The sequence below is a fragment of the Morone saxatilis genome, unplaced genomic scaffold, assembly GCF_004916995.1.
Source record: "Morone saxatilis isolate NCDOM2014 unplaced genomic scaffold, NCSU_SB_2.0 Contig19, whole genome shotgun sequence".
In the NCBI taxonomy this organism is placed as follows: Eukaryota; Metazoa; Chordata; class Actinopteri; family Moronidae; genus Morone; species Morone saxatilis.
In genome coordinates this window covers 15,086,851-15,098,031 of record NW_023339751.1, presented here as the reverse complement: position 1 = coordinate 15,098,031, position 11,181 = coordinate 15,086,851, and the positions used below count along the sequence as shown (strand labels likewise).

Here is an 11,181-nt window from a genome sequence, read left to right as displayed (position 1 = left end):
GTTATGGCTGATCGGTGTATAAATTCAGCTGACTTTGCAGAAGATTGACCACTTTATGTATTGCTTTTACAATATCAAGTTATATATACTGTAATTGATGGTTTTATCCACATTTTCCACTGTTAGTAATTAAGTATGAACAGAATATTCATACTATTTGTTGTGAAATGCACACAACTGTAATTCATAGAGGCAGAACTTGGTTTTGTCCCTTGTTTGTGTATACAAAAGTGTTGCCTAAGTCAGTGATTTTTTTGCATCATATGTGTAGAAAAATAAATAGAGATGTGATCCAAATACAAACAAAAGCAATCCCCAGTACCAAAAATTAAAGCGCTGGATTAGATGTCTTATAAAAGATTAGTAAAAGAAAAACTGCTGTTCAAGTTTAAATAGATTATATATATATCTTTAAAAAAAATAAATAATGATTATAAATATCTGACCATAGCTCACATTTACAAAAAAAAAAAAAAAAAGGGGGGGGGGGGGTTAAGGTTAATTATGTATCAGTTTTATATGTATGTTCTTCCAAAATAGCCATATTATTATAGTTCTTTACATGAGACAACTGAAATGTTTTCCTGTAAAGGCTATGTCAAAGAAAATCATTTTCAGTTTGAATTTTTTATTACTTCCTGTTTTTCCAATCACAGTCTTCTATCAAATCTAGTAAAACCAACTCTCTAATGTGACCCTGACTATAGGTCGTTCCAGGACCTGTCCAAGCAGGTGGACGTGGTTTATGGGACAGTGAGGGACTCGGCCGTGTACGAGTATTTCCAGGCCAAAGGCACCAACCCTCTGGAGCAGGACAACACATTCGCTGAACTCTGGAAGACCATCAACAAGAACAACGGCTTTGAGAACTCTGTCTCCAGCCCATCAGAGGGAATCAAGAAGGTGAGTATTTATCTTGGAATTCATAAATAAAATGTTGTCAGAACATTTTAACTCATGTTGCCTGTTGTTGGACTCCTATATGCATAATGCTGTTCCTGGGGAAACCAAACAAAACTTTATATTCTTTAAACAACAACATTCAGCAAACACAGGGACCATACAATATGAAAGTCAGGTTAATAAAATTAGTTGTTTCTGAGGTGTTAACCATTTCAGAATTCCTTGGGGTTCGACTGTACCAAACTTTGACACACGTAAATGAATTATATGAACATATAATATAGTTAAATCTTTAGTTCAAAGAGAATACTGAGAAACATTAGCTCAACCTTGATGATAATTAACAGTACCTTTTTACTGTCACACAGCCAGGTAAGTTAGTTAAGTAATTACAGTGCCTGATTCATAGATGCCTGAAAGTAAAGTGATATTTTTTAATCTAGTGAATTGTAAGAGCTTTTTAATTATTCTCTGAAACTGTGCTACTGAATTAATATTTTATGCATCCCCTCCTCTTTCTATTTTCATTTAACACATAAACAAGCACTAACACTCACTTATAAACAACACATGGAGAAATAATCTATAATTTGACAAATTACAGTGGAGTTTAACATATGCACTTTGTCATTAAACTGCTTTATTATTTGTGCAGCTACTTGCATTCAGTGTATCAGACCAGTTGGCATTATACAGATAACATACATCAATGGAAAACAACAATTCTTTAAAACAACTCTAAACTTATTTGATGAGAAGAAGCCTTTTTATTTAGTTATTTCTCAAACTACTGCCTCATTCTAGACTTAAGTTATATACTTTGATGTCAATGTCATATCTCCAGTGTATGTTTATTTATTAAAGGTTAGTGAACTTGAGAGCCCTGTGCAGTCCTTAGGAAATGTGAGGTGAAAAGGCTGTATTTGTTGAGAGTACAGTCTTAGTCTGGAAGACATAGGATGTAAAGACACCACAGGGAGGAAAGCGAAAGTGTGTAACCAAAAACAAACCAAACTCCAGAAGGATTTCACACAGATCTTCAGCTGTGGTTGTTCTACATATTCTCCACAGTGTGCGCTTGAGGCTACAGCACATGATCGCGTCTCTGAAAATGTGTCACATCCAGTGGAGTGCAAAGCTAGACAAAACAGGAATTCAACTATTTGATCATCTTTGCAAAGAGAGCTAATGCTGTGAATGCTGTTCAGTTTGCTCTAATGAGTGGGAAAAAATGTTGATGCTAATTTCTCTGCAAATATTTATCTACTCATTACATTTTCCCTTTGAAAAGTCTTCCTGTGCACTACTCTTCCACCAACACAGGCACTTGTTCAAGGAGTAAAAATTTCAAACAGACTATTATAGTTCTTCCCTAACTTCATGCGGAAATGGTATGTTGATAATATGCATGCACAGATACCACTTTTTCTCAGACAACATCCAAGTACTTACGTTTGGGTACTTGCTGATACTAGTGATGTCACAAGAACCAATACTTCGGTACCCATTCAATACCAAAATTTTGACAACTTGACGGTACCATTTTTTCTACAGTAACATTTTTCTAGGTACTGAGAATTCTCCAACAGTATCTCTTTTGTAAAAATCAAACTAGTTTAGCACAATAACCCGATGTTAGTGCTTCACTGTGAAAAGGTAGTTAGCTAGCAGCCACAAGTCATTGTCGTTTATCCGCTGATAAAATCTGAGAGAAAACTCAGTCATCCGATTGATCATCTTATCTAATCTTGTATCTAATAATAGAAAAAAACAGAACAAGGAATTACATTAGATTAACATAAAATCAATACAACAAAATAATATATACATATTAATTATATACATATACCCCAGGAAATAATTTGGTAGTGCATTTTTTGAATGTGTGGGAATGTAAACAGCAGCAACAAGATAATGATGATTATATGGTTTCACCTTCACATAAAAAGTTGACAGCGTTAGAGCACCAAGCATCATCGATGTAAACACAGAGTACACCTCCTGTCTTGCACTCTGTAATATCCGGTTAATTCAAATTTGGAATGTCCCGATCCAATCTCAACGATTGGTTTTGGCACCAATCAAGGCATTTCTTTAACTGATCAGAATCTGCTATATAGAGCTTTATTGATCCGATCCGATCTTTGGTTTTACGTCAGCTGTCATACAGCTGTTGGTTACTCACAAAGCTTTTATATAAGGTGCAGCAATCATCAGCTTTCTCGCCATCTTTCTTCCACTCTGAGCTCCGTGTGTGTGTGTGTGTGTGTGTGTGAGAGAGCCCACAACACACCGCTGCAAGAGCAACAAAAGTCCCCCGAACAAAAAGCCAATAAGGGTAATTGATTTATGTAATCCACGCATGAAGATGAAGACACGACAGAAATAATCTCTCAGCAGAATACAGACAGTTCATTCAGGTAACTCAGGCAAAGGCTGCACCAAAGCACCAAACACTGGAGAGAGGAACTCCTTTCAGACAGCAACAAGACCAAAAAGATTACAGACGGTTTGTTACTCTGTACTTTGTGTAGGCTATATAAATATATATTAAGGAATGGCTTCGATGCAGGTATTTTGTTTCTTAATGCAATGCAGAGCTATTTAATTGTCAAGCATATACTTTGGATAGATTTTAATAACTTTAATGTAGTTGAAGTGTTCACTAAGCACTGTATTATCTAAAAAAATACAGTATCGGATCGGATTGGTATCAGCAGATGTTCGATAATAAATGACCATGGGCTAAAAAAAAACTTGATTGGGACATCCTTAGTTGAAAAACATAACTGATGTATTTATCCTATGTGTGTCTGTGTCTTGTGTCTGTGTGTGTGTGTGTGTGTGTGTGTGTGTCCAGACAAAGCGAGAGTCATATGCCTTTCTGTGGGACATGGCGGTGGTAGAGTACGCTGCTCTGACAGATGACGACTGCACACTGACTGTAGCAGGAAACAGCATGAGCACCAGAGGCTACGGCATGGCCCTGCAGCACGGCAGTCCTTACAGAGACCTCTTCTCTCAGAAGTACGTACATTGGTCTATATTTTATACTGTGATGGATGTTTGGGTCATAAATTTACCCTTCGCCTGCATTTTTCTCTTCAAAAAGTTTGACTAACCCGAAGGTTAGTTCATGATGTGTATGATTGTTTGAATGCTCGTATTATTTTTGCCTCACTGGACCTTTTTTTTAGGAAGGTTTCCACATCTCAGCAATTACTTTGGTGAGTGCAACGTTATTAAACCGTCAGAACAGATGGCTGGAGATTGAAATAATACAAGACAGGAATAAAACAGGTTGTAATAAACCGTAGTTACAGTATTAACGTTGACTGATGTCTAGATACAATTAAAAGTGTTTCAACATGAACATATTTCACAGTTTCTCTTGAAGAGAATGCCCTTTGCTTTTATTTCTCCCAGACACAAGACAGAAAATATGCTAAAAATATAAATTTTTCAGTGCAGTATTTACAAGATTGATAGGAGTGAATTTCATATGAGGACAGCAAACTATCTTCTCCATGTAAAATACAAAGTCAGCGCCGAACGCCATATGAAATTGGTCACCTTGTAAACTACGGTGCCTCTGTGAAAGATCTAAATACATGATTTGCAGAACAAATGGTGAATATTTAAAAGGCATCTGGGATTGATGTTTCATGAGTGTATAAATGTCAAAGGCTTTGGCAGCTGTGTGTACACGGTGTGCAGGCTTGTGCACAAACACATACGAGCCAGTCACCATTGAAGAGGTTGAATAATGACTGAGCAGAAAGCTAACCTCTCCGATGGGACAGATTCACTGTCTCGCCTCTGCTTGTACTCAGCCGTCATCATTCTCCTCCACAACATCTATCCATTCCTCCCTGTACGCTAACTAATGGGCTGAATGTTGTATTTGATCATCTTTGTTTCCACACTCAGACAATTTGATATGAAGCCAATTAATCTTGAAGCTGCGATTGTTTTTCTTCGCCTTGTTTATATAGAACTGTTCCTTTAGCTCTTGTTAGCATTTAGAAATTGTTTCAACAATACAAACAATATCTTACACTCTGCTGCTGTGCAAACTGCAGCTTTTAATAGCATTTTACTGACTGCAGGTCTTTAATGAGCAATCAATGTTAATGCAGTTCATTAACCGAACGGTTTTTTTGTTTGTTTATTAGTTTTACTTCATGAACTACACAGTATCATCATGTAATTACAGTAATTCAGAGCCCTATTATATTGATTTTCTTATTCTGTCTATGACAATTATTTAATTTTCCATTCTCTACTCAGTTGTTGTAATTTGATTAGCCAGCATTTAACACAGTCTGAATCAATGCTATTGAAGGATTGGTCTTGTAGTGTTATTACATGAAAATGTGCACCTTCTGTGAGTGAAAAACTTTGTCTTTCTCCTTCACAGGATATTGGAACTTCAGGAAAAAGGTGACCTGGACATCCTGAAGCAGAAATGGTGGCCAAAGAAAGGCCGCTGTGACCTGCAGAGCCACGCAGACGCCCAGCCAGAGGGACGGGCGCTGCGTCTCCACAGCTTTGCCGGCGTCTTCTGCATCCTGGCTGCTGGGCTGCTGCTGGCCCTCCTGGTGGCTGCCCTGGAGACCTGGTGGAACAGCAACCACTGCCGGAGAGAGCAGCCCAAAGAGGTGACCACTGACAACTCGTCGGGCCAGGGCCCAGTCCCAAGCCTGCTAACCCAGAACCGGGCCATGGTGGCCACCACGGGTCCCCCTGCCCCACCAAGGCCCCGGTCGAGACCCAGACCCCCGGGCCCCCCGGTCCTGCCCAGAGATGCCACTGCCACACTCTACTTTATGGATCCAGCAGGCGCTGATGCCAGCCCCGATTTAGTAGAGCTGCAGTACACCCAGTTATAATAGGTGTGCCCCTGATGATAGTTCAGACATCATGTGATCAATCTACTCATTCCTTCTCATGTTGGGAGAGAGGTTGGGGTGCTTTGTTAGGGACTTCTGAGGCTTCTCTCTCATAAAACATGTTAAAATTATGAATTGCCTACATTTTGGCCTGAACAAAGAATCAGAGTCACGGGTGTTCATGTGAGAGAACCGCAGCTGGAAGGATAAAAGTAAATTTAACGTTTACTTACAAATTCAAAACCACACACTGAAAAATTGTACTTCTGAGACAATGAGTGCTTCAGTTGTACAATAGCTCTCTTTAGCTAATCCATTCAAGTCTTAATGCTTTAGAGCTCTGACTTCATCTCGCTGCTGTCGACTGGGCAGCCCCTCTGCATGAGGCGTCCAGACAAATAAGGCTTGACATGGATCCCTAAACTAAAGTGTGAGCAAAAGCAGATAGCAAAGAATCCGAGCCTTGACCTGCCTGTTTTACTTGACAGTCCAACAAATCCAATAAAAACCACTGGCTGAGGACACCTATTTAAAAGACCCAGTCCTGTCCTGAAAAAACACACAGTAAATCAAACTCCTCATGTCGGTTTTTGGTGCACATGAGAGTTTGACTTACTGCTGTTTATTTCTATTTCAGTCTTTGTGTGCAGCCGCTCTCATAATAACCACATACAACATGTGAGATTCACAACAGAAAAACATCACTTTCTTATTATTTAAAGCAGATAAGATGTGTTTGAGTATATTCATGGTTGTGTGCCATTATTATCGTGTTTGTAGCCATGTCTTGAAGCAATTTTCCACCCAAAATCTTTTGAGCGTTAAACAATCACCCTCTGTCGGTTTGAAGCAAAACTGTGAAAGGTTACTGCTGTCCGTCTGTATTCTCAATGCCGAAAGACAATTGTAAGTTGATGAAAAGAAAATAATAATAATTGCTTAAAAGAGATAAGAGCAGAAGCAATTGACAGAAAATTATTTGGCAACAATTTTGATAATCTTGGAGCTGTTAGAGCGGTTTAATCAAGCAAAAACAGCAGCCTTTCAAATGCTGCTTTTCTGTAAATGGAATAACTTTGTATTTGGGACTCTTTATTGGATAAAACAACATTTGAACTTGTGATATTTTTATCTAGGATTTTGACATTTTATAATCGAATAATCAAAACAAAATGTCAGTTGCAAACCTAAAATAGAATAATATAAGTAATTAAGCAGAAATTACAGTCTCTTAAAATCTACATTTTCAAAGCTTGAATAAAAGGATGTGCAGTTTTTCTCAGTTTATGTCATTGTTTAATTGAATACCTTTCAATTAAACAATAACAAAATAAATTTGAATTTGAGCTGACCACAACAGCTGCTTTAAACGTTTTACAGCTATTACCTTTCAAGCCTGCAGGGAGCGAGTGTTTCATATTCAAAAGATTTGGGTGGATTATTTATTTAAATTGCTCTAAGCATCGCCGACAGCATGACAGCACAAATATACAGTATGTGGACATTATAACAGCAACAACAACCAAACCCACTGCAAGCCTGAAAACAGTAACCATTTAAAGGAATAGTTCGACTTTTGAGAAATAGCCTTATTTGCTTTCTTGTGAGGAGTTAGAATAGAAGATTGATACCACTCACAACTGCCCTGTTAAATAAGAAGCCACATCCAGAAGATGGTTAGCTTAGCTTAGCATAAGCAGGGTGGAACAGCAAGCCCTCCTTGTTTTAAATACTTCTGTGGAGTGTCTCCGCTAGTTGCCTGGCAACCTCACAGGGGCAACAATAAATGTACAGTATCACCTTATGTTTTCATGTATACAGGTTTGTAACAAAGAACATGATATTTTCTAACACAGTTGTTCATCTTTTGCACTGATGATTTAACCAGCAGAGTTTTTATGCCCATTCACCCGAGGAAGTACTCCCGTTGCCAGTCGCCTAACATTTTCTCTAGAGAAACAGCCTCTCAGCTCTATACTTAACACACAGACATGAGTGGTACAGATTTTCTTACCCAATTTTCAGCAAGAAAGCGAATAAGAGTATTTCTCAAAGCGTTGAATTATTCCTTTTATTACCTAACTAGTAACTAATTGCAATTATATGTCAATGTCCGGATACAACTGGGACCGTTTTGGTTATGTATCATTGTCTATGATCTTCAGCAGGTGACTAAGGATTACGGTCTGGAAAGGGTTTCTGGTCCATTGACATATAATGACATAAGCGCTTCACCAGAAGGGAGGCGGGACATATGGACAGACAGACAGAGAAACTGGGAGGAGGCCGAGGCTCTTGACACAGGTCAGGAGAGAGGCCTGACTGTACTGGATGGTCATTGGCTGTGTCAGGGCGAAGGGGCGGGGCATGGGGCCGGGCAGGGGTATACTGTAGTTGTTTCATCTGTCATCTCACCCCATGGTCTCTCCTGTTATGTGGCTTTTTTGTTCCGTGTGTCTTCAGTGTGGCTCGACTTACATGGGTGCATGATGATGAAAATATTGTTATTGTACGGAGGGCAGGGTGCAGCCAAAATGGATCTGATAAACAATCGAATGCTCTCATTTGGCTTCTCCCTCTCCTCCTCCCATATTTGTGTTATCTCATTGAAAAAAAAGGAATATTCTAAAAGATTCTTCAGTTAAGTAGCATTAAATACTTTGTCTTCATTCAAATTGTATTGCCTCACAAAGTGTGATTCATCAGATTTGTGCGACCATTGGAGCCTGTCTTGTTAACAGCTGATGCTCTTCATGCAAGAGTCACCCACTGTAGATGTGTGGTCACCTAATTGTGGAGAAAATTTAAACACTTCTGCATGAAGAGACATCTTCGTTTAAGTTCATTTCAGAAGTAGAGACATTACCTTTTATGACCCCATATTTAAGATTTAGTGTTTTAAGGTAATGTCTCTCTTAATGTTGGCTGCTTGAAAAAAAAAATCCAGCATATTCATTTATATATTTGGGTCTCCTGAATAAAGCTGAAATAAGCCAGTGCGTTATTTCAGTATTCTCAAGTGAACATTAATAGCTGTCCATTAGACTTGCTCTAACTGAATAGTAATATAGTAGACTGCAATGCATGTAAACTGGCCATGATGGTGATGATGAAACAACCATTGTAACCTGTCTCTCTCTATCTCCATCCCATTCTTTCTTTTAACCTCTTCACCCCCTTCACTGCACATTCATTTTCACTTTCATTCTTTATCACGGTCATCCTTAATTATATTCATACTCTCCCTTCCATTAAAACCTCTATTCACCATCCTTTCTCCTGGCTTCTTTTATTCCATACACTCTCTATGGCTTCTTTCCATCTATCTACAGGACAAAGAGGTGAACCTGGAACAGGTTCACCAGCGTTTGAACAGCCTCCTGGACGACGACTTGGCCCACAAGCAGCTGCCAGGCCAGTCTATCGAGATCTCTGCCCTGGACATTGGCAGCATGCAGCCCAGCCAGTCCCTGGAGGCCTTGTCTGCTCGGGACTACCCAGCCCATCGGGGGCCGCCACGGCTCTCTGTGACCACCTTCCTCCAGGAGGGTCATGGGGCAGGAAGGACACTGGGCACGGCCACTGGCAGGACCTTGCCCCTGCCCCTCAGCAGTGCCACCATGCCCTCTATCCGCTGCAAACACAGGGCGCCCAATGGGGGTCTCTTCCGGCAGAGCCCAGTCAAGACACCCATGCCAATGTCCTATCAACCAGTGCCAGGAGGACCCATCCCAAAAGCCAGCGAACCCAGCCACGGGACATCCATCTGAGCACGCTGAACATTCACAGACACTCGAGCTCAAACAGAAGAGCGGAGAGCTAAACTGAGTGCTAACAGTGTGAAGACATATAAATAAAACACTAAAAAAGGATTTTTATTACCAGTGATGAAGAGTCAGTGGGACGACACATGACAAGACACTGAGACTTTAATGTACATATTTGTAAGTACAAAGAGAGAGAGAGAGAGAGAGAGAGAGAGAGAGAGGCAACATTAAAAAGTGTATTTTGAATATTCTCAACAGTTGAGTTTAAAAAACATAAAAGTGTTAAAAAAATGACTGTTTTGAATGGCTTTGTAAATTTTGTTCTAAATGAATAAAGGTGACAATTCTTTGTGGTTGTTTTCTAAGTGCCAAGTTCAAGATGTTTTCTTTCAGATCAACATTAAATGAATGTACTGTGAGAATTCATGATAAAAATACATTTCACACTTCAAAGACACTGGAAGAATTGATTTGTTTCATATGAAAAAAAATAAAAAGTATAATACAAAAACACTGAGACGTGTGCTTGAAAACATATTTAGTATATCAGTGCCGTGCTGTCAGCATGTATCTGTGTGACTGGGATCAGTCATAAAATGGTGTTTTAGAGCGCTAGAGGGAAATGAAAGCCTGAAATGTTTTCTCAGCACTACAATTAGTGCAATAAATTATGGCTCATTATTTTTTTATGCTTCATTAAAAAAAGAAGTAAATTGATATTTTAAATATTAAAAAAACTGTTAAAATTTGATTTGATTTTGTTGTTTTTTTAGTTTACTGAGACTCTGACACATTATCAGCAGCTCATTGCATTTTCTCTCTAGTTCCCTCTCCACAAAATCCCAAGATTTTCTGAAATGTGTTTATTACAAGAAGACATGTTTACTGTAAATGACAGTAAGAATAATATTTTTCTTTTACCAAGAATGGTCCAATTCCTAACCTGCCCCACATCTCCACCAGTCCAAACAGACTCACATTGGGCCTACATGAAAACTGGACACCAGTCTGAGGGGCCCACATGGAAATGGCAGCAGAGCAAATATTAGTCAGGCAGACTCAGCTGGGTTGGCTTTTGTCAAAGTCGCTTAAATCATCACGGTGCCCATTTTTACACAGGTGCCATGATAACCAGATTATCAGTGTTATTCACTTCACCAGTCAGTGGTCATAATGTTATGGCTGATCGGTGTATGGTGTATGAGGATAAGCACAAAATAGTTTGTATTGGTCAATATTGGGTGTAAGTGGGTTTTCAGACTGAAAACAACTCCACATGGGGCTGCGTTATTGAGCTTCAGTCATGAGGTACCAGTGAAATACAACAGAGTTTAAGATTCTCAACCTGGAGCTGTAAAATGTGAGCATTATAAATCATAGTGTTTTGGTGTCACATAAACCTTTAAATAGACAAATATTACTAAAACTATAATGTATCCAGACAAACAAAAAAGCCAGCATGAGAAAAGGGCATGCACCTATGTTTATAATGCATAGTTGTTATACATTTCAGATCATATCGTGCAGCAATCCCTCCTACCAATGAGCTGATAACAAATGTAGAGCAATGATCTTGACAACAAAAAAATTCCTCCCCTGTCCTGCTGATTCCCCTGGCC

At 39.1% G+C, this 11,181-nt stretch overlaps 1 protein-coding gene across 1 annotated transcript in view; it reads left to right on the top strand.

Annotated features, from left to right (window-relative positions):
• grid1a (glutamate receptor, ionotropic, delta 1a) overlaps window positions 1-9,769 on the top strand; it is a 220,790-nt gene extending 211,021 nt beyond the window's left edge. The window contains exons 13-16 of the mRNA XM_035663666.1: window positions 708-903; window positions 3,764-3,930; window positions 5,324-5,564; window positions 9,128-9,769. Coding sequence (XP_035519559.1) covers window positions 708-903; window positions 3,764-3,930; window positions 5,324-5,564; window positions 9,128-9,565 — 1,042 coding nt within the window. The 3' untranslated portion in view covers window positions 9,566-9,769. The remainder of the gene's footprint in view (window positions 1-707; window positions 904-3,763; window positions 3,931-5,323; window positions 5,565-9,127) is intronic.
• Window positions 9,770-11,181: the final 1,412 nt, after the last annotated feature.